The sequence below is a fragment of the Serinus canaria genome, chromosome 3 (genome assembly GCF_022539315.1).
Source record: "Serinus canaria isolate serCan28SL12 chromosome 3, serCan2020, whole genome shotgun sequence".
Classification (NCBI taxonomy): domain Eukaryota; kingdom Metazoa; phylum Chordata; class Aves; order Passeriformes; family Fringillidae; genus Serinus; species Serinus canaria.
Window position 1 is genome coordinate 48,755,909 of NC_066316.1, and position 25,231 is coordinate 48,781,139.

The 25,231-nt window shown below is 37.9% G+C and overlaps 1 protein-coding gene across 5 annotated transcripts in view; it reads right to left on the reverse strand.

Annotated features, from left to right (window-relative positions):
• Positions 1-25,231, reverse strand: part of UTRN (utrophin) — a 362,109-nt gene that overhangs the window by 155,640 nt on the left and 181,238 nt on the right. Inside the window, exon 1 of one of the 5 annotated variants that reach the window (XM_018916976.3) lies at positions 21,594-21,773. The exons of the other annotated variants lie outside the window; for them this stretch is intronic. Coding sequence (XP_018772521.2) covers positions 21,594-21,737 — 144 coding nt within the window. The 5' untranslated portion in view covers positions 21,738-21,773. Of the gene's footprint in view, positions 1-21,593; positions 21,774-25,231 lie in introns of those variants that run through there. 5 annotated transcript variants of the gene reach the window in all.

Here is a 25,231-nt window from a genome sequence, read left to right on the forward strand (position 1 = left end):
ACACGTCAGGACAAACATCTGCCTGAGGCTATGGCACAGCAAACTCTGGTGTTATATCAGTGAGAGAGATTGTATCAAAGCACTGGGCTAAAACAGGTCAGAGTGGGTGCCTTGCATGCAAAGTCAATTTCCCCCACACTTAAGAAAAATATATGCTCTCACACACATATAATCAAAAGGTGTTTTGCCTTTAGGTAAACACAGTAATTTAAAACAGCCATTTTATTTTTGTAAGCCAATTCAAATTTTCTTGAAGGGTGTCATGATTTCTTTCATATATCTGCTGCCCAGAGAGATCACGACTCTTTAGAGAACAAACTATGCATGTCTGTTGCACTTGAACTTACTGCAGAGACTCTAATAACTCTAACAAAAATATTGTGGTTTGTCAGCGACCTTTTTGTCAGCTGATCCGTAATGACACAGCAAGAAGCTCAGCCACCCTCTACTGAAAGAGAAAATTGCAAGAAAGAGGGTGTCTACAATCCCTTCACAATCCAGGTCACCAGGATGCTGTGAAAGACACACAAGATTCTTATGCCAGTCTCACCCTCCAAGCCGAAGTAGCAGCAGAGTAAACAAAGAAGAAACACAATGACAAAGGGACTCAGTAAATTGGGGTGCTAACACTAGGTAGGAAGAACAGCACTCAATTCAGGAGTAAGCTTTTTGAATACAGTAATAAAAAAAGTTTAAAAACCCACCTAAATGCTAACAACTCCTTACTTCCAGCCACTCTTAGGAGTAGCAACTTCACAGTTAAAATAGTTGCTATCCAAATCCAGAATCTATGGCTGCAATTTAAATATTGGGCAGTAGGGAATAAGAAAACCAGATGTGGCAACTCTTCCCTTTAAAAAAATGTAATACCAACATATTGAAAGCGAGCACCATTTTGAAGACATCTCCATGAGTGAAAAGTTCTAGGAACAGGGAATACACTATAGTGTTATGGAGACTTTAAACAAAAACAAGCTCATTGGCTAGAGGGCAGCTTTTTTTTTTCTTTTTAAAACACTGACACATAAGTATAAACATGAAAAGATGACAAGTTATTCACACTTCCTTGGAAGAGAACAGGTTATGTGAACTGATGTTGCCTGCCTGACAACACCAGGATAGAAGCACTTAATCTAGTGCTGAACATTTTGGGCACCATCAGAGCACACATTCTGTCATTTAGATACAGCTCTTGCCTTTAATGACTCTCTCTATGCTTTCCTGTCTTAGAATACACAGCACTCAATTTTGCATGGTCTTTTCAACTTCCAACAGCACTATGCAAAAAAGGGTCAAAGATCAAACTTGCTTAACTGACAGCAGGCTACAAACTTTCAACCCAAAGTGAGCACAAGCATCAAGACCTGACATTTCTGTCAGCTAAGACACAGTGATGACCATTCAGATGAACTATGGTTTAACTTGGGTCACAGTCACAAAAATATTTCCTGAATAACAGCTCTGTGTTAAAAACACAAATAACACTTACATGTTGCTGAACCTAAGAAAAGGATAAAGAGATTAAATCTTACTATTTAGTTAGTGATTAAACTTATGATAAAACCAGGGAGCAATAAAGTTTCCTTTGGAAGGTGGCAGAATCTCACCAATCTTCATTAAAACATATGAGATGGAAAGCATTTCCTCTATTATCTTCCTAAAATCAAATATTGTGATTCAAATGATTATTGTACTTATTTGTTAATTTGATTTTCACCAGGGGGCCAGGGAAGAAAAAAAAAATCTATTATTTTTATTTCCAAAGGTATAATTCACTTAATAAAGACCTCTAGGCAGAAACTGGCATCTTACGTTAAGCTGCCTGCACACTTTTGCTAAAGGCCAAGTACTTTCTAAACAAATACATATGTCAGCTATAAAGCATGTTCTTAAAATCTTACAAGGATCTTCATTTACTTTAGAGGAGCCACCAATCACTGCTCAGAGATGGACTGGGCATTGGCCCACAGCTGGTGAACAATTGTATTGTGCATCACTTGTGCTTCTTTTTTATTTGTGGTCTTTTTGTATCATAACTGTTATTTTTATAGTTAGTAATAATAGTAGTAGTAGCAGTAGGTTTTATTATCATTACTATTATTATATTTCACTTTGTTTCAGTTAATAAAGTGTTCTTATCTTAACTCCAATTTTGGTTTTTTCCTGATTCTCCTCCTCTTCCCACCAGAGTGGGAGAGAGCAAGTAGCTGCATGATGCTTAGTCACCAGCTGAGATTAAACCACAACTGCAATGATGAAGTGGAATTAACACAACCTTGGGTCTACAGCAATACATTAAAATTATTTGCTATTAGAATATAAAGAATAAGCAGAGAGAAGACTAAAAAAATCCCTCTTTTCAATGTATTAAACAATCTGAGACAAAGTTAAACTACAGAACAAAATCACTGCACATTAATGTCCATGACAAGCAAAGGAATACTTGCTTCAGGGGCCCTTTGACTGTTCTGGTCCTCACATGATGTAAAGACATCCTGAATCAAGTTGACTTCCAGGCATTAACCTGGTCATCATTTGTAAGTGTCAGTCTTGTTTTCTGCTTACTTGCTTCTACCCACACCCAGCCTTCCCAGGCAATACACTTTCACATCTGATCTTCTCATTTCAGCCTCCCACCCACAGATTCTCCGCATTCAACAGTCCTGAAGAATCAAGCAGACCACAAGAAAAAAGGCATCATTAATAAAGATGAACTAGTATTTATATATTTTTTACTTTTCTCTTTTTTTAATATTGCAGAGACTGTTGCTCTCGAACCTCATAGGTGTAGGAAAAAATGAGAGTACTTAAATACCAAAGCCAGAGTTCAGTGAGTCTCCAGAATTGTTTAATCACTGTGTAAAGTTGCACCTTAAACAATACAGAACAGAGGGCCTGTAGGAAAGTCAGGCATTAGATCACCTTTCTTTGCTTCCTCATTGTTTTCTCTAACTATAAGTTTTCTACATTAAGACATGCTGCATGCCTACATATTTATTTCAAAAAAAACCCCATTAAATTGGTCTAAACTTTAATTATGGACATTCATAAAAAATTTAGGAAAAATACCATCCCTCAAAAGTCCTTCACTTTAGCATCTCCTTTCATCCAAGATAAGTGTCACTTTTACTATTTTACAACTGGGAATGAATAATCAGAAAATCCAGGACTTGAAGTGGCTGATCATCAGCTCCATGTGGGCTGGCAGGTTACCCACTATGGAATGACTGCAACCCAACTCCTGGTTTTTTGCAGATGACCTACCCCACATCAAACCATACAACAGACCAAGGATGGTCTTTAAAAAGGAAAAATCTGCTTACTTAAGCCAGGAGTCATAAAAAAGCATGGAAAATTGAGACTCTGAAAGTGGATGTATCAGCAATTCATACCCTTTAACCCTGTATGTGAGTATTTTTGTCACACACTTACAGGAATTTTACAGCTATAGTTCTAAATTATAAAAAAGTAATTTTTACTTAAATTGCAAAAAGTTCCCACTATGTAAACATTATCAATTCCTTTGGGAGTGGTTTTGCTTTTCAGATTTTTTTTTTTTTTAGGATGAACAACTTAATCCACAGCAGTATCACAGCTCTGTGAATTTAATCACCATCTTTCATAGCACAGCAGGGAGGAGAACCCTAACCTGCACAGCCATCACAGACACTTGGCAACACATAGGCCATTCCATCTTCATAAAAAGCTTTTCTTTATTACATTTAAAATTTATAGAAGTGGAAAAACAGACAAAAAATTAGTTTATATTACTGATGTTAAGTGATTTGCTTATTTGTTTTGAAAAAGCCTTTCATTTACAGATTGCCTCCACCCTAAATTATGAAACACTTAAGTTATTTATTATTCTTTATTGAAGCTGCAAAAATATAAATCCCTATTCCCAAGCAAGTCAGAATGATAATAAAAAAGGTAAATTTCATTTACCAGATGCTAAATAGTGACCTCCAGTGATACCTCACACAGAAGTAATCTACATTTTTTTAGATGGCAAACACCCCGTGCATTCATCATAGAGCTACTTTAAGACAGACAAGTTTAAGCCTTGTTTTTATTATTTTTATTTTCTATAAATTCTGACATAATTACCAACTATAAATAGTGTTGTTTCCAAACAGCAGAACAGTAATAAATAATTAATTCTTAGTACATAAAATGAGGAGCCTAAAGTGAGAGGAGAGCTGAACAGTCCTTTAGGTGTCCATAGTGGAATCTTACTGCTGCATGCAGAGCTTTTTAATCATGCATTCACAGACCACAATTGTAAAACGATGTCAAGAGACACCAAAAATTCAGCAAGGCCAATTAATAAAATAGGCAGAAAATTATGACCATGCTAAGCTGGGAAAAGATGGCATTTGTTTCAAGTCTGCGAAATGTCATCTCCTGTTGAGAATACAGAAAACACAAATGAGCATTCTATAAATGGATACATGAATATGTGGGAGGAAAAGCACAGAAAAAAAGCCACAACACCACTGCCTTACACCTGCTAAGACACTAAGCATCCACATGCATCCATCCACTTTTAGAAGAAGAAAAAAAAAAAAAGAAAGACCACAGAGAGGCATGATCCAGGAATTCCAACTGAAGGGCTCTGACAGTTTTTCCCATTGGTACTACCTCATGGTTTAAGCCTAAGACTTCAGTGAAGCATGATCAACTGTCTCTGATTAATTACTTGTGTTATCGTGACAGCCAGGAGCTTGGAGCCAAGAATATCAACAAGCAGAGCACTGAGCAAGCACAGGTTGTGCAGTGGTGGAAGGAGTGCAGAGGATGAAGGCAGGCTGCAGCCTAAGTTCATAGTGAAACACAGACAATTGCGAGGCTAAAGAGAGACCCTCAATACAAGTCAGCATAAGAGCAGCAGTAACAAGCAGCAAGCTTCTTTTAGCAGAAAAAGCTTTTCTGAGGCATTTTAATCATATATAAAACAGATACATGTTGGAATGAGATGCACCAAAAATTATCTTCCAGCTTGTAAAGCAGAAAACATATGGCAACAGAAAACAACTAAGAGGAAGGTATAAAAACAGCAAAGCATTTTCAGGTAAGCATGGTCAGGTTAAAAGTACAGTCAAGTTAATTATTAAATCTTTCGGATCTTCTTGCTGTTCATTGTTTATAAATATATTATCCATCCATTTACCCTTATTTTCACTGCTGGACATAATTTATACAAAGATTCCATACAGTTAACAAGTTCCAATCCCAGAAGAAGCAACTATTCTCTGTGCACATTCAAATATTCTTCTTATCAAAAAGCTCTTTAAACTAGCCTTCAATATTCCTCATTATTATTAGGTTTCCTTATTGAAAGGTCATTTGCCTTAGTTGTTCATATTATAATTTCTTAAACAGCTGTACATGTCTAATCTGTATTGTGTATTCCAGAAAAACTCAGTTTGTGAGCCACCACGGAGCTTTTTGGAATTTCTCTAAGCAGACCTAAAAGATGATACAGTGCCTTCAAACATTTACCATCTGCTTAAAAAATTTGCCACTTACTACTAAGCCTTTCACAGTCTTTAAAGGTAAAAATGCACCATTTCATAATCCTTTTTAATTCCCTCCACTTAAATTATCCATGCTTAAAGTGATCAGAAAAGAGGTTTTGTTGTGGTTTTAGTCTTCTTTATGCCTGTTTCCCATATACCATTCACTGTCAAAACATGTTCCATGATATGCTCAGTTTCCATTTAGCAAAAAAAAAAAAAGATCCAAAAATGCCATCTTTCCCATTGTGAATGTAATTGAGGCAAAATCCCTGCCTTCTTTTCAGTGCCAACTGGACATATTATCAATTCAGCAAGATCTACACAGACACCCTTATGTAACCAGCCCTCCTTGGAAGAGTGACAGGTAGATCTCATTACTAGTAGATATCATTCATTTCCACACTTGCCTTCAAGTATGAAGATCCTGCCAAATCCTTGACCTAAGATATAGGTGGTGTTTGTTGAAAATAGGCCCCTGCTTCCCAGTATCATAAAACCAGTTATTTTTAAACTAGATATTCAAAAACTGGCAAAAAGTGTCTGATGTACACACTGGCTCAAGCATTCATGTAATAACACACATGCTGAGGTTTAAGGTTGGGATCAGACTGTTTGCATGGTAAGACTGTTTGCCTTGTTATTTCCAGACTCACTTCTATACCATCCTGCCAAAGTTTGCTTCACTGCCTGCAGACCCAACCCCTTAATACAAACACAAGCTGTTATTTTTATCATCAACAACAAAATTACTATATTATTTTGAAATTAAACATCCTACTAAGAAAATAGTTAATTTCCTTTACAGAGAGAAAAATGCAATAAATGATACCTTAATTCCTGTATAATCTATGACGTTACTTTTTGAAAACAGCAGGTTTTTATTCAAGCCAGTAACAAGACCACAAAGGGAAGCTATTAAGTAATTATGCTGAGAAGGAAGGAATGTTTAATACTTTCCTCTGCTTACAATCTCACTAATGAGGAATATTGTGTTTCAGATAATTATTTAACCACCCAGATGAAGTAGCAAAAAGCTGAGCTTCAACAGGAGAAAAGGCCAAAAGTACTAAGTGTGGCTTTCTCAAATTATGTTTAAATTATTAAATCTGACAAATAATACTTAGATAATAGGTCATTAGTGTCTAAGATCTATTAGCAGTTATCTCTGGGCACCAACAGAAGATGGCAGAAAAATGCACATATAGCTCTTCTCTTTAAATTAGGGATTAAAGAAGGAGCTAAGAATTTACTGTCCATAAGCTTTACTTCAATTTCTGTGAAAAAAGTATTATGGATATCATACATAAGATGAAAATTAGCACCAGTCAACATGATTTGTCAAAAATCAATCATGCCAGGCTATCTTAATATGCTTCAGTGACATGATAACAAACCTTGGGGATATAGGAATGGTAGTGTCATTTACCCTGACTTCACTAGTTCTCAGAAACAGTTAAATAAACTACAAATTACCCAAGGAGTAAATGAGAAAGGAGAAAGCACAATGGTCTTTCAATATATATTGAAATATGTGCAAACTACTGTGGGAATACATTCTTGAACTGTAAATTCAGGTTTGTGGTGAGTTGAAGGACCTTATACTTCTTTCAATTATAAGGAATAAAATTTAATTTGCACATCAGAATAAAATACTAAAAAAAAAAGCTTTAATATCTTGAAAAAGGTGACTCAGTTTGTCTTAAAAGGAGCTGTAAAAAACTTTCCTGAACAGACCAGACAAATATCCTTAAGTGACACAGGAAGAGATGATCTCAGTGTTGAACTAAAACTAGGTGACAAGCAAGCCTCTGTGCTTTTATCTGCACTGTTTCTCACCACTCAGATTATTTCTTTATGTACTAGAAACATGAAGATAACATCACCCCAAATGCCTACTTGATCCTTCTGCACTGAATTCATATGTACATCTCTGAATGCCCCAAATGCACAGCAAGTGTCTTCAAATACAAGGGAAGTATCTTCCAGAATCACTCATTTATCTGAAACAAAGTTTGTCCATCTCCAATGCTATCTATAGCATCACACAACCCTTGAATACATAGCTCATCTTTATGCATGCAAGCCAAAAAATTTGGGGCTTCTATCTCAACAACAAATATTTTTGACACATAAAAATTTCAAAAGGAAATGCTGGGGTAGAACCACCAGTATCCAACTTATACCTCTCTCTAAACTCCAGTAGCAAATTTGGCATGTATTTAACTATCATCAGGAACAGATGTTCTTAGGAAAGTTGCTTGCTAAATTCCATTTGCAATTTCAAAGGCCCTTTTGGGTGTAGTCATATCATATACCTCCACAGCACTGTGTCTCTCATTTTAAATCAAATCCATTTTATCACTCAGGCTGAATTACATAGCTCACCTCATTCACACATCTATAAAAACACCATGACAGACAAGAATGGATAAGGGAGCAGCTTTCCTTTCCATGCACAGCTTCACCGTGATCACAGGCACAGTGCAATTTAATACTTTCAAGACAGTCTAACCCCAAAAGAACTTACATAACAATGGTGCCACAGGAAAACCTTCTGCAGTATTCTCTTTGCCAAATCTCAAACCTATAAGTGAAACCAGATGGCAGCAGCAAATATAACATGTGGACAATATATAGAATAACACTACTTTGAAGCCATGGCCTTTCTTCATTAAAAAAATCAGAAATAGGTTTCTCCAAAACACACAGCAACAAAATGTTTCATTCTACTTTATCTTTACAATTACATCTCCACCTACATTGCATCAGCTGGGAAAGTGCTCTTGGAGGAGAGTAGAGAGGGCTTCTCCCTCCCTCAAAAAGTAAACACCAAGTATTTGTGGTGCCTCCTGCAGAGGAATCAGTAGGTGGCCTTTCAATGCACTGAATTTTAACTGACAGGTGACCATTTTGCAGAACTTCACAAAAAAGTTGGGAAGAGGAAGTAATCATTTTCCTCAGGAGCATGTATGAAAATTAACGTCAAATGATAATGCAAAGGAAGTTGCCAAAAGCAGCTACAGTAACAGGAGATATCAGCATGGTATCAGAATTCCCACGGTTGTGATCAAATTATAAAGAATAAAATTAGCCACAAGATATCAAAAGGAACAGCAACTTATTTACTTCCCTTTGTTCTGCTTTCTTCCACTGAGAAAAATTAAAATGTACTCTCTTTTACTAAGAGAAAGCCACAGGCAGTGATGGCCTGTGCATCTGCATAGATTTACAGCACAAGAGCAGACAAAAAGAAGGTGTAGCTTCTTTTATCTCTTAGCACTTTGTGCAAACCCTGACAGTCCTGCTGCTTGAAGCAGTCAAATCACAGCAATAATGCAAAGTAGGAGAAGGGGCTGTATCAGAAGCAAGAAGCATTTATTTTCTGTTGGTGAAATCTTTAGGGGTCTGGGGGAAGGGGGAAAGGTTGAGAAAAATCAACACAAGTGTCAGCTCGTGCCTAGGGATCATGGCTCATTTGCTTCCTGTACTGAGAAATTCTGCAGAGCAGTTATTTCATGTCTCTCACACCCAGTCTCTCACTCTTCTGCAGCAACAGGAATTTACTCACCTTAGAGCCTCTACTAAAATGTTGCATCAGAAGAACAAACCAGACAGTGCTGCAACAACTGGGGAGATGCGTGTTTTCTGCAGCTCAGTGCCTAGTTGTGCTATTTTATGTCTTTTTAACAGGTTCATTAATTCTGGCCACCCTGCCTGTACAAGTTTCAGGCTCCCTTACAAACTGAGGCCACAATACTCTAAAGTGCAGCCATGACCAACTGCCAGCTCTCCCTTTCAGTGTGTTGACTCTGACTTCAAAAACCATCCCAGTAAATCACCATTAGGTGAAACAAGACCATGAAATTCATACCATCATTACAAACTGTAAGCCAGCTGTTTCTATTTCTAAAGTGTCTTTAATCTCATTTTATTTTTCCCTAAGTCACAACACAAATGCCACTGCCAAAGACTTATCTCTTGAAAGATGCTGGGACAATACCAAAACAGCCATAAAATCTAAGCATATTTTATAATCAAATTAAACAATGCTAAACAAGACAAATTATTATACTTAACTTCATGCCCTGGGCTTTCTAACTTGATCTAAATCACAGTTCCCTTTCAACATGTCCTATGCAATTGGACTAAAGCCTGAAAAAGATATAGTGTACAACTTTCCTACACCTTCTCATTTCTATTCTAAAATTTATTGCATGCTGTTCTAGATCTGCTATTCAGAGAGTATCGAAACAACTACCAGGTAAGTTTCATTTCCCTTGATTTCCTACAAGAAAAAGATAACTATATTCTATGCATATATGGTTTCTTTGTCCTTGATTCAAAAATGGTGTAGGTTGTTTATACATAGACATAATTTCTAGCAGCACTCACCTGGCACAAGAGACTTACAGCAGGCAGGCTGACAGCCAAGTTAATAAAATATGCAAAAGTAACACCATTAGATGGCTTTATTTCTTCTCCCTTACAGCTGTTAATTTTTTGCTCAGCCTATAATGTCTCTTTTTTCTAAAATCATGTTCATTACATTTCAACACCACCAACATGATCCTCCAGGGAATATACACCTTCTCAATAATGTACTGGACCTCAGTAATATTAAAGCCTCTATTTGCTCACTAACAAAATCTTCATTGTCTCCTCAAATGTTGAATTGGAACACTGATTTTTAAATATTAACATACTTTTAACCGAGTGAATCACACAGTCTTAGACCAAAGCAAACCCTTGGCTTATTCCTAAATTCAATATCCAGAAAGACCTGGACAAACTTGAGATGTGGGACCATGAGAACATTAAAAAGATAAAAAATTCCAAGTGCAAGGTGCTGCACCTAGGGCAATCCCAGATATGACTACAGAGTGGGAGAAGAGCTGATTCCAGCCCTGTGGAGCTTGGAGGACCCAGTGGATAAAAACCTGGACAGGACCTAGCAATGTGAGCTTGCAGGCCTGAAGGCCAATAACATCCTGGGCTGCATCAAAAGAAGTGTGGCAAGTGGGTCCAGGGAGGATTCTACCTTTCTTCTCTGCCCTCATGAAACTCCACCTGAACATCTGAATCCAGGTATGGAGCCCTCAGCACACAGACTTGCCAGAGCAGGTCCAGAGGAGGAAGAACAAAGACAATCAGGGGGCTGGACCACCACTCCTTTGAAGATAGACCAAGAAACTGAGGTTGTTCAGCTTGGAAAATACTCCAGAAAGAGCTCATTGCAGCCTACCAGAAATTAAAGGAGGAAAAAAAAAAGAGGGAAAGCAACATTTTACATGGGCAGATAGTGACAGAACACAGAGAAATGGTTTTAAAGTGAAAGAGGAGATAGTTAAGATTAGTTAAGGAAAAAACTTTCACTATGAGGGTGGTGAGGCACTGGAACAGGCTGCCCAGAGAAGTTGTAGATGCCCTGTCCCTGAAAATAGTCAATTCTGGATGGTGAGCAGCCTTGTCTGGTGGAAGATGTCCCTGATCATGGCAAGAGAGGGTGGAACAAGATGATCTTTAAGGTCCTTTCCAATCCAGGCCATTCTATGATGCCTACCACACATTGGCTATCTTACCTTTGGTTTTCATATTTTCCATGCTTTACTCGTTACTCCATACAACTTTTCATGTTTCTGCTTGCATGAAGATTATCTGTTAACCTAAACCCAAAGGTTCATTGTAAACTCATGGAAAAAAATGGTTGCTCTTCAACCACACAGGATCACTACAGTGAAACACCCTTCTGATCACTGTTACAATCAGCATGTGTACCAACAACTACTTGTGCTACCAAATGCATATCACCTTCTATACCACAGCAACAGCTGAGTAGCTTTAGACAATCTCTGCTGGTTGTCATTTTACCAAAGCAGATAAGAGAAGCTACTCCCCTCTTGCAGTCCCTTACTAGCAAAGTCAAAATAAAACCGTGTTGCAAGTTCCAGCAATGCTATTCCCTCTGACACTTTTCCTTCCTTGAATTGACCTTAATCCATAGAGGGAAACTTTTATCTGGCACTGTCAATCTATGAGGCTGCTTTAGCCAACAAAAAGCACTCCTGAAGTGCAGAAAGTTAGGCTATACATTGGACCACTATTGAGTGATAGCTTAAACAAGAGGTTTTTCCAATGGATAAAGCCTGCTATAGTCCTTAGAACCTGATCACAACTTCCAAAGATTTCTCCAAAATCACAAAAACCATGGGCTAGTTTGGGGTTGTTTTGCACTCTTTTCCAACTAAAACAATAGTTGACACCATAATTAAAAGGCAACCCATATTTTCAGTGCTTTTTGAAACAACACCCCTCACCTCCATCCCCTATTTCAGTCACAACCAAACACTTGCAAAACGTGTATTCAGGTTCTGCTGGCAGAGTGACAGTTTCTCCTTATGGAAGAGATCACTACCATACTTCTGCCACTGAAAAAAAGGAGAGGAAATACTCTTGTTTTCAACTAAAATAAAATTGCTTTCCTCATCCCATGCAGTCTGAGATGCAATGATAAATTTCAAGATTTCATGTAATAGTAAGACATCCAGTAAAAAGGAAGTTTAGACAAAATGAGTATTAATCAAAATTCTAGCCTAGTGCAAAAATCTAGCATCCACTTGTTTTCTAAATCTAAATAATTTTAACTAATCCTATGCAAGTGCCTTATCATATCAGCTCATTTAGAGACAATGCTCATGGAAGGTCATGTCCAGATCCAAATTCTTCAACTGAACCTTCTTAATTATCTCCCTTAGTTTCATTTCAAAGTACCTTTAATATAGAGGGAAAAATGTTACAAGGGATGAAAGTCTCCCACAACTGGGCTAAATTATCTGCTTACAGATAACAGCTGAATCGTTTAAGACTATTCTTACTGAGAACTATGGAAAGAAATTCAGAATTCATTTATCATTACACTGCTGAGCTATATGAAGTGAAAGATAATGGCCTACAAATTGATATATAGCTATTTCACTGAAATAGCTGAGGGCCTGCTTTTAACTCCAGATGCAAACACATAGCAAAGAAGTGAAACATCATTGGCAGGCTTCTCTCTTTTCTTTCTGAAAGCATTTCCCCCTCTTCCAAATGAGGAAATTGTCCTGCTTACTAATAAAGAAAAAAGTGGGGAAAGAAGATTTTTGTGTAATCTGTGACTTTTATGCTTCCATCCTTCTCATAGGTGCCCAAGAATCCCAAATATTGAGTAACTTGCATTTAACCTCTGAAATTTGAAGTTTAATTTCAGTAACAGAAAGCGGAGAAAGACGTTTGTTTCAAATAGCTTGCTGTGTTGCAACTTGCAGCAAAAGAATACTCCTCTTTGTAGCAAAAAATAAGAGAGAATAATAACCAAGAGACTTCCAATATTTGATATGGAACATCCAAAATTGAATGTGAAGGGTGAGTGATTATTTCGGGGCTAATAATGCATCCCCTCTTAAAAGAAATAAAATAGGAAAGCAAAAATCATAATTCACAAACTGAGTCCAAAGACGGCAGGTGACAGAAAGCAGCGACCTCAGATGACTGTTCTAGGACCATATCCCAAAACCCAGCACAATTAGCACTAATTGATCAGCAGTCTCAGCAAAAATGCCAAGAATTGAGCAAGAATTGACTGAAAACCAAGTCCCCACCTCTCCCCAGAAAGGATGCTGTCTCAAGTTCAGAAATCTGGAACACCAGTGCAGAGAAACCAGCACTTGCCCTATAAGCACAATACCGTGCCCTTAAATACAGGGCTCATCAGCAAATAAGGAGCATCTACAGACTCATAGAATCATTAAGGTTGGAAGAGACCTCTAATATCTTCAATTCCAATCATTCACCCAGCACTGCCAAGTCCAGTACTAACCCATGTCCCTACACAACCCATCTACACTTTTTTTTCAACACTTCCAGGAATTCTAATCCCACCACTTCTCTGGGCAGCTTATTCCAATGCCTGACTGCCCTTTCAGTGAAGAATTTTTTCCTAATATCCAACTTAAACCTTCACTGGCACAGCTTGAGTTAAGCAGCATTTCACTTTGTTACTTCACTTGCAGCACCTACCATATTTACCATGTACCATAGACCACCAGTAAACAGAATTACTCTGCAACTACAAAAAACTGCTCTCTGTAGCGCAACACAGGATATCAATTATCAAAAACACCACTGACATCTTCCACCCACATTCAATTACCCAACTATGCAGGGCTGAGCAAGATACTTTTGCTTTGAAGTAAAATCCTTTGCACCAAAGTGTATCAAAAGTGCCCAGCATGAAAACATCACAGAGCAGCCAGAATCCAACACAAGTCTGCAAGCAGTGGATATGAAATAGAAAACTCTGAGGGCAACTTTGGAACATGATGTCTCTTACAGTTTGTCTTGATTAAAAACAGAGGGGAAGACAAAAAGGAGGCCAGAACTCTTCCAGAGTCCCTGATGACTAACAGTGACAGGACATCTTCAAACAGCATTATTTTCCCAGTTACCTAGTGAGTGCAGCTTTTCTTAAAAATAAGCTCAAATGATCTGTCTGAAGAAGACAAGAAAGCACTGTCAGTTCTCTAGACACAAACTGGTGAAGCACTATGCTGTTCTAGGCAACTACTGCTTCACAACTTCATGAATTTGGGATGGGTAATTAAGCCCTAAGGGAAAGAGAGGGGGAAAACTGCTTCCTGAAAAATAGCAGCAATCAAAAAGCACTGTGGTGAAATGATATGGCAAGAGGGTCTCATATCAAATATTGATCCAGCTCCTGTAAACATGAGAAGTTCATGGAAGTCAAGATTCCCATTAATGCTACATTCATGCTTTAATAGAACTACCTCATATTTTAGATTTATTTTTGCTGCAATAGCAAAATACTTTCAGCTTAAAAATCAGAGTTGCCTTCAAATAAATGTAAGAGGATTCTAGAAGCATGTCCTGAAATATTTCTCTCATCTCATCTCTCTCCTTTCCTCCCTTCCACATTACTACAAAATACTATTAAAAAAAGCGCTATATCCTAGAACCTGTCTTAACTTTTGTTAAGCTGCATTTTGTTTGCAAATAGGAATGACTGGTGCAGCACTTAAAAATACTGAAATTCTGAAGCTTTATGTTCTCTCCCATTTTATTTTTCCTTCTTATTTCACCCTAAAGAAACCACTCTATTTCTAGAGAAGCTCCCTGATACATAGAGGACTGGAGAGCACAAGGGTTTACAATGATTTGCCCATTTATTATACAGTTTTATTTGGCACTGATCCTAATTAGACAAATGGCAAAACAAAGTGGTTTCATTTAGGTCAGCCCCATCACTCAAGATGTGCAAAACCTTTCTGTCTTCTTCTTAAGTTCTGAAAACATTATCTGAAAATGCAGAAGTGGGGGGAAGGTTAGATGAAAAAATTTTATGCTATATTAAAATGCCTTCTAATCATAGGCACATAATTCAGATATGCACCAAGTGCCTGACTGTACTGCATTACCACCATTGAGGTTAGACTACAGCAAAAGGGTTTGCAAATGAGTACACGCTGTGGCTGTTCAGCAGACTCATAGCAGGCCCCAATTTAGATCAAAATTCAGCAGAGAAGTAAGAATTTTTTCACATGGAGGAAAACCATGAAGCTCCTTTTCATAGGAAGTGAGCAATCCACAGCTGAAAACTGCTGCACTATCATTTTGACTATTTTAGTCTTCACTTAGAAGCTAATAGGGCACTAGCACAGAGAATCATAGAAAATCTCAAGTTGGAAGACCTCTGGAGGTCAAACCTCCTGCCAATTCCAAGAACTAATTTCAAAGCTGGGTCTGCTGCTAAGGGCCTTATCCACTACAAGTGTTAATACCGCCAGAGAGGGAAATATAACAGCCTGGTTTTTTGGGCAACCCCCTCCAGTGTGCAGTTACAGTTCCTGTGCAGAATTGTTGCTCTTACACCCAACTCCCTTGCTACAGCTTATTCCCACTGCCTCTTTTCCTTCCACAGGGCCCCTCCAAGAAGAGCCTGGCTCCATCTTTTATAGTAACAACTCACCAGGTATGCAGTGACAGCAGCTGGAAATTCCTGGATCCTTCTCTCTTCCAAAGTCAGCTCCCCTGCTGCTCCACTCATGTCCTGTGCTCCAAGCACTGCATTCTCCCCCCAGTCTCTCACTATCTGTCAAACTGGGGGCCTGAAGCCAACTGTGGTATTCCAGACATGACCTCATGAGTGCTAAGTAGAAAAACATAAACACTTCTTCCTGTCTGGCTATAATCCTTCTCACACTTGTACCAATGCATTGAATCACTCCTCCTCAGGGGCAAAAACTGGCTTTGGGTTGTTTGGGGGCTTTTTAAAAAATTCATGGGGTTCCTGTCAGCCCATCCCTCCCTCTTGAGGCCCAAGGAATGGGAACAGAACTGTTCCTGTTCCTCCACAGTCTACTATCATTCACAAACCTGCTGAGAGTGTACTCTGTCCCACACTAGATTCATAACAGTATCAGTCTGTTTCATAAACTGTACCAGTCTTTGTTCCATCCCATGAAGAACACAAATGGTCCTGACATTGTCTTCCCACCTTTTGGGTCATGTGTCTTGTCCATATCTCTGATTTGGCTGTGAAAGACTGCATTCAAAGTCTTTCTAAAATCATGATCAGGGAACAGTACTGCTTTCCCTACATCCAAAGACACAGCAACAACTTTCTAACAGAAAGCAAACAGTTTGGGCATCCTTCTCAAAATCCATGATGGCTCTTCACAGTCACCATCTTGTCTATTGTGCTTGGAACTGCCTCACTGAAGTAAACCACTGCACTGGGAGATGTTTTCTTTAAGCACTGAGGTCACAGGAGTCCTTGGGGAAAGACAGTAAGCTCCTAAGTCTCACTATCAAAAGGTCTTCCCAGTAACTTCACCTACAAGTTTCTCTTTGAAATTCTGCCCATTCTTCTACACTCCAACTCCAATCACAGCCAGAATCCACATCTTTCTTCATGAACCAACTTATACTAGCCTGGAATGTCTATGGAAGCTCTGAGGATCTCATATCTCTCTGACCTATCAAAACAAAAATATCCCTCCAGTATGCCACTGATGTATTTTTTTACCAGACCCCTCTGAAAGTCCAAAGGAAATCAATCAGTAAATAACCTGCTAACAGTTAACAACATCTTGTCTACACACCAAAGCCCCTAGTAGTGGTTGTCCATCACTGACAGAGTATACACAAAGGTGCAATTCGATACCAATGGAAAACTGAATTCCATTATAGTTATTACATTTCCAACTGGAATTTAATTTCTTGCCCCTATTTCTCGTTTTCACATCTTTTGACTGACTGGCTAGTCATTTCCAACCTTCACTTACCTCATTTTTTAAAAGTTATTAAAAATTTTCTCCCTTCAGCCTTCCATTGTTTCTCTAGCTGCTGTGATCATTCTATAATAAAGGCCAGAAGCAAATCATCTGTCACCTCCCAAGACTTTAAGATGCCTATCATTTCAAGTATTCTCCTCCAGTTTTCAGCTTTACCACTTTTAATCCAAATCCACAAAGAAATTATGTCCATCTCATTCACTTTAAATGACCAGCGACTGACACTCATTCCTAGCCTATTCACGTTCCTTCAAATAAGGTTTATATTCTGTCTCTAAACACCCTCAAGGTACCTTGTTGCCCTTGATTAGCTGTATGTTAGTCCTGTTCTGCTTATCAAGAACCCAAGTCATGTTTTTTCCCAGCCCTGTACATACTCTGTCTCAAGAAATCACACTGAAAACCACTTCTACAATCACTCCCACTGCAAACAAGCTGTGGGTGTTCTGAGGTGGGGTGGTTTCCAGTTACACTACTCAGTTCTTTTCTAAAATGGTAAATCCTAAACTCGTGAGAGGTTGATCATCAGATATTATTTACTACATCTCCTTTTTCAAAATAGCCATTTTGTTCTTATCAGTTCACTCCTAGCATTATTGTGTTAGGGTAGATAATAGTCGTTATTATCCAAGGATCCCTTTAATTCTGGCCTCCTCCCTTCAATAAGGCTTTTTTTCTAAATCTAATTAGAATGTCCTTTATACAACTAGAACCATATCAAGCAGTCTGGAGTTATCTTTCTCATCTAAAAAAAGAAACCGTCTGCATAATTTAGCAATGCTTTTGACGACATTGCTTCCTTTTCCAATCAACAACCTGCTTAATACAGTAGCCTACTTCAGAACATGTTTCCAAAATTAACTTTGGTTCTCATTTCTGCTGTCCAATGAATGTACTACATTGCTGCTCCTCCTCACCCACATTTGGTTATCTGTATTTTATACCTGAATTTGTCAAGTGTCAATGATTTATTTTCTAAATCAACTCGAAGTCATGTAAACATTAAAAAACTTATGTCTTTGTGGAATTCACTGGAACCAGGATTAACCTACACATTTCCCAACATAGCTTCCCAGGTTTTTTTTTTTTTGCCCTGCCTCCATGAACTTCTTTTTTTTTTTTTTTTCTCCCAAAATTTCATAGGAACAGAGGCTTTGCTGCTACTCTCAAAACTCAACATGATGTAAAGGTATTTTGGAATGCATCACCAGTATCACCGCAAAAAAAGGTTTTGGCTGACCCCAGCATTCTCTGTGCTTCTAACTTCCTGAAGTTTTATAAATTTAACACTGGCCATTAAAAAATAGCATATAATGCTGATTTTAACTTATGTATTCTTAAAAACATACCTCAGGAGACATGTTTCTGATGTGTTTCATAGCTGAGGAAGTCAGGAACTCACCTAAGTTGCCACATGAAGACTCATGTTGGATCAGGTTTGAGAATTGAGTATTTTATTATTTATTATATTAAGAGAGTTGATTTTTTTTTTAAGCATGTTCTTCTCAAGAATTTATCAAAAAAGTGAGAGAGAAAAATGAGAAAAACCCACTCAGCAACTAGGTTTGTTTCTCAGCCTGTTTCCCAGGGGATGAATGCTCCAGTCCCTGAATGCTAGCAGTGTGTTTTAAAAATACACAGTCAAATTACACAAGCAGGACACATATTTCAAGGTAATAATTTAACTGTCTGCCAGAGATGCACTATTCTTTACCTTCCATCAGAGAAGTTTAAAAAAATTCACAATTCTCTACTTTAGTTTTATAAGTAATGTTGTAGCTCTGATCTCTCAGAAAAGATGTATCAATTTGTATCTCAAAATGATTTTTTTCTGTTATTAATTCATTCCAGACTGAGCTAGTTGGATATAACTAATAAAAGTCTTTCTTTAAGGAACAATCATATTAGCAAGAACATAGAGCAGATGACAGCCCATACAACAGTTTTCTAATTGTTCATTATCAGCATCAAAGTCTTACACAAGAGTTTTGAAACAGAGCTGCTAGCAACAAAAAAGCAAAACTTATTACATACGGACAACCAAATGCCAAGTGCAGACATTTTGCCCTGGTTTGCCACTAATTTCAAGGTAAAATAATCAAATAAAAACAAGTGAAAAGGTCTATCTGGCAAAGCTCACCTTGGTAAGAAGAAATTTGTGAAAGAAAAAGCAGCAACAGAAGAAATACCCTAAACTTTGTTTTTTCAGCCATGCTGTAGTATGTCAACGAAGTGTTTATTTTTGTTTTTGCTATAAAGAAATCTGCAAATTGTGAACTATGAAGGCTGATTGTTCCTTTTAACAGCCTCATATAATAGTAGCAATCATGACTATTCCCAGTACAGTTAAATAATAAAGCCTTACTACTTCTTTCATAAACAGTGCAGTCTAAAAAAAACTAAACTTCAAGAATTTGTCTTAAATATTTTATTGGCCCTCTGTTACGATTTAGAGGACACTTGACATGAAACATTTAGATGTAGTTCATGAAGCAACTACCCTGGATACAATGCAATAATTCATACACTATAGTGAATAGCTTCTCTTCTGCAGATCTGAACTATACCAGTGTATCCAGAGAGTGCACAAGTCCCATACAAACATCTGACATTCCAAAGACAGGAGTATACAGGGCACTACAAGAAATACTTCCTGACATGCTGTCATGGTTGCTCTTAGTAATTTCCATACATTTTCTCATCAAAGCATTAACATTTCCATCACCAGACTTCCATCTATCATTGCCTTACATTGACACCTGCTGGAAGTGACTGGGATCGTAAACCATTTCTTTTTTTCCACCTCAATTACTGCCTGATTTAACTCTTCAAGAAGACCAACAATTCTACCTTCAGTAAACTAAGCACAGATATCTGAAAAACTAAGCCACGTGACTTTTTAAAAGCAAAAAAAACCCCATACACTGTGTAATTTTAAGCAGTGTGTAATTCCCAAGGCTATTACTGCATGGGCTCTCAATCAGAAAATGTATTTTAATAACAGCCTTTTAGAAGATTTTTTTTCACTACCCCTTGGGTAGATTTAAACTCAACAAATTAAGTATAGATCCATTAACTAGGCTCTCAGGATAATTAGCAAATAATTATAACTCCAGGAGTCACTAAATAGTGGCTTGACAAGTATTTTACAAACAAGTTTATACAAATAATGTGACTAAACAGGCAATTATAACCCACATCTTTACATTATTTTAAAAAAGCTGCTTTATTCACAAAAGCAAACAGGCTGTTTATTGACAACTGATAGACAAGAACAACTGAGGAAGGTTTGTTAAAGCAGCTTGTATGTACACAAACCACTGACTTTCATTCTTCATAATGAAGATGCATCTATTAGTACAGCTTGGTAAACTGAAGCAAGCTGAAACAGCCATCTGAAGAAAATGTTCTTCCCCATATGCCAGAACTTCATCTACAAGCTTCACTGAACAATATACTGCATGATACTTTTTCCTTACTTTTAAACCCTACTCTAAGGATGGGATCTCTCTCACTTGATGTCATTTTTAAATTCCTCACAACAGAAAGCACATCTCAGATTGAAGCAGGTAGGATGAGTTAAGGTGGCTTTGCTCTATCATCAGAACAAGACTTTGGTTCTCGCACACCTTGTATGCAAAACACAGACGTATTTTCATCAAAAAACACAGACACTCTAAAAGTATCATAAGCAGAAAGAAGAGAAAAACAATTTCAAAGGCAGCCAAATCGAATTTATGTAATGTCAGTATATATACAGCTGAAGACCTATCAAATTTTATAATTTTGCAAAGTTTCAAGACAGAATTTCTTATATTAGAAGTTCAATAATAGCACAGCATGACCACCTCACACTGGCTTCAACACTGCAGCAGTATTAACTCACGGACTTTACAGATCAGTTAGAAGTTTATTAATTTTATTTACTTATTTTAATCTGGTGAGTGATCAAAACTACTTTTAAAAGTGATTTTTACTAGGTATCCTAGATCATCACCATAGTATTAAGGTTCAGAACTACTGACCCTGTGAAAGAAAACAAAATGTAAACACCATCTTTGGAAACAGAAACAATCATCCACCAAAACAGGAACCATCAAAACCAGCAAAAAGTGGTAGCCTATGTCAACATGCTTTTCCTCAAACTTTTCCTGATTTTTTTAACTGAAAGAGCACGGTCAGTGAAGGCAGAAATTAATGGCTGTGTATTAAGTCTGTTGAACTCATTCCTAATTAAAAGCTTCATAAAGCTCATAAGAAAAATACACTGGGCATGGAAAAACACAGTTATTCTACATAATGGGTACACAGGAGTTAAAGAATCACATATACCAAGAAGTAACTAACTCCCTAGGAAAAGAACTGGTTGTATTTTACAAAAAAAAAAAAAAAAACAAAAAAAAAAAAAAAAACAAACAAAAAAAAAAAAAAACCCAGTGAATATAACAGTTTTCCTCCCCGACACCTAAATGGTGGGCAAGAGAGCACTTTTCTAAAAAAAAAAATGTATCACTCTGACAAGCACTGGGTTGTTTTGTTTTGGGTTGTTTTTTTCCTTATTGTATTTTTAACAAAACACACATGGAAAGCATTACAGGCTTAAAAACACTAGACAGCCAAGATGATTTTGACACTCATCCCATGCTCACTTTCTTTTCTTTTTATCTCAGAAAGACAACAGAGTTAGCAATACAAACACTCGACATTTAGGGCTTACGTTTCCTACCTTACAAAGCTTCTGGTAACGGGGAGAAGAAACTGCCATCCTCTGTAAACGATGCAACAACACCACAACTTTCTGAAGAGAGGTTCTCACCACAGCCATCATTTTAAGTTTGCCACACTTCTGAAGATACCTCAGAATTTGCATTATAAATGAAGAGCAACTATCATTTCCTCCCGGTCACTGGACAATGATTTGCCAGCTTTCTGAGCATGCTCTCTTCCAGGACTGCTTTTGCAAGCTACAGGCTTTATACGTTTCAAAGGCAAAGAAGATTGATACAGCATAAGTTTTTCTCCAAAAATAACCCCACAAAACAAATGCAAAAAGATAACAGCCTTCACAGATTCCTCTAATCAGTACTGCTCAGCTCTGCTTCTGCAGAGGGCAAATGAAGTTGAGCAGCCGATCGTATGCCTCCGTTCAGGAGTGCACTAAATAGCCAGAAAAAGGTTATTAATTTAAGCCTGAAAGCTGCAGGAACAAAAAAGGAATTCCTTCAGGAAGACGGCTCCAGTGTATCACAACAGTTGTTCCTCCCTAGTAGCTGCTTTCTATCAGCAGACAGAGTGCTTGCTTCCTCACCCTGGGAAAGGATGCTCTCGTTCTCAGAGTGAACGCAGCTCTGGCAGAGCTGTAGAGTGAGTGAATAACAGATTGTGTTATAAATCTTGAGAGAGGAGCACAGGGATACTTGCCCTAATTATATCATCCATACGTTAAAGGCTAATAAATCACACAGGCGTTTCTCAAAACTAGATTACCCAACACAAAGGGGAAAATTGCAGGGGGTAAACTTCTTTCTATAAAAACTCTTTTAAAGCAAATTTAGTCAAAGGGATCTAAAGGATCCCACTTGCACCAGAAAGTAGCAATGTTTTTCACAAGTCATTTCCAATTAAATATTTTCTAGAATGACTTTAGACAAGAAAAAGACAGGGTTTTGATAAAGTAAAAGCATACAGTTGCATCATCAACCCCTCCTCTAAGTCATCCTTGAACCCAAAGAGCTAACATAATTTTGATGTATTTCCCATGACAAAGCAGAATTATTTAACCCATCTAAGGATAACAGTAGGATGTTCAAGAGCATGGAAGCTGTTTGCTACCAGCAAGGCATTCCTAATGTAATACAGCCAACACACCCCTAGGTGTGGCAAAACTGCAGCATAACCAGAGTCAGCTTCCAAAGGTGCTTTGATGAATTTACTTAAACCTGTATCAGAGGGGCTGCTGTAGCAAAGGTTCAGGGAGGCCCGAACACAGTAGGTGAAGCACTGATCAGATGATTTAAAGCACATATTTCCACATGAAAAGGTCCCTACACGTTCCAAGCACATCAATCAAGCACAATATGCAGGCAACAGCTATTCTGACAAGTTTGTATGATCCAAAATAATGCACAGTTCATTATACACTGCTTTGCTTCTAAGGCACTTTCCTATGAAAGGAGAAGAATACAAGGTTCAAGTTCTTCATACAGGACTTTTAAAAACTCTTCCCATCCAATTCTGTGAACACAACCTTTTCATCTTTATTTTTAGGACTGAACCAACATTTCTACCACTCCTCACATAAACCCCATTTCCTTGTACTCTGCTTTCTTGATGTGTCCACAACAATAACAACATCATTTTGAACAGATAAACAGATTCCATGTTATATATAGAAATCTTACCATCTGTATTCACCTTGCCAGACACACTGTCTTTTCTCATCTTCATGACTTATTTGAACTGTTCCTCTGCATGCCATTGCTCCTGGCTTACATCTCTTCCAACAGAATTCTGCTTCTTTAACTTTCCAGATTGAGCCTACCATGATTAGCTCTTACCAAATATCTTTTATGGAAACCTGTGAAGCAGCAGAACTCTGAAACCATTCAGAAATGACTGCGCAAAAGCTCAAAGCTCTTCTGTGCAAGAGAGACCCCACAGTCCACACCTTTCCTTCTGCTTTTTATCTTCCCAGATCTTTCAATCTATAAGTTTGAATCAAGCAGTGAGACAAAACAGCCAGCCACTACTTATGGTAACTTTTTCTACAATACAAGAAAAATCTTTGAATTCTTTTGAGCACCTTAACACGTGTAGGCCCAGGACTTCACATACCTTGCACTACTTCTTACTATTTCCTAGCTTATTTTCTGCATCTTTTTTCAAATTAGGTTTTAATCTCTTCCAAGTCACTGCTAAATATTTTCCAAAACAGACTGTAGTGTTTTAGAACTAACCTGAATGGAAAAAAAAACTTTTACAAGGTTTAGATACTGAGAGAATTATTTGAACAGATTGATGATCCAATTTGGATTTTTCATTTTCAAAAAGACATTGCAACCACACTCAAAGTCTGCATTGTTTGCATGGTACTGTTGCTGGCCTCAGGTATCACAATGAAAGGCAAAACAAGGCTTCAGGGCTCAGATCATTGATTCCACTGTAGAGTGACTTGAGCTGCAGCCAAATAAGTTAGGCCAAAATGTAATGGAGTATAGTCCTCCCATGCATGCACAGATGCCAGTTTAACAGATGATCCTATTTTGAAAATGCATGACATGTAACAGCAGCAACAACAACAAATTCATCACCTTTTGTCTAGGTTCAGCTCATTTCACCTAGAATTTATCACACCTTGAACTCCTAGGAAAGTTTTACTTAATGCACAGGCTTTGGGAGCAGGGGCATCTTCACACAGAACAGAGAAGGTTATAATCCCTGCATTCTTCTTAAAACCATTGAACCACTAACCTTAAAACCAATACTTCTTTACATATTCAACAAGGCACCAAGAGAACAACACTGTCATTTTACACCACATAAGGGGGGAAGAAAAGGAAATTATCTTTGTCTAATCAGATAATAAGCTTAAGAACTTGCAAGGGAGTGGGCTTGATCTTTTGAGGCACAGCAAGATGTTGGAACTTCATTTTGTTTTCAGAAGTGCAATACTTGAAAACATAAACAGTGATTTTGGAGTCATGATATGAATGTCTTCATTTACATTTAAGACTGTAAGATGGTAGGAGACAAAGATCATTCCGGAAGTCATTATGCTATGACAGTCTTTGACATGCACCACTTCCTAAGGTAGCCAGAAAAGGCTGATCATGTTATGTAAGGTCATGGGTGAGTTAAGTGATGATACTTCATGTGCATAGTGTGCAGCAACACACGGTCTCAAAGATATGGACAATATCAAGTAGCAGCATGGTGAACCAGGGAGGTCATGCCCCTGGTTTTCAGCTGTGACAAGCCAGGACAAAGTGCAAAGTCAGTAGTTGGTCCTTCTCCTTCTCTCACAGCAGTCTTACCCAACAGTTCTCCCCTCATGCAGCACAACTCAGGCAATTTTAATCAGATTGCAGCACCAGAAAGAATGGAAAACAACCTTACACACACACAGTGCTTCACAGCCACACAGAGCCAACAAACTGTGAAATAACAGTCGATAACAAGCTGTATCTTGGTGTGATTGACCACACAGAATGCAAGGTGATGCAGAAATCAGTCTATTTACACATAGCACTGCCTTCTGTTGTTCCCTGCCAGTGTCCTGTTTTAGCTCTTCCACCTCCACTACATTGCATTAGTTGGAAGTGGCACCACTAGAAAGCACAACATTAAGTTCTAGATGTCACCTCT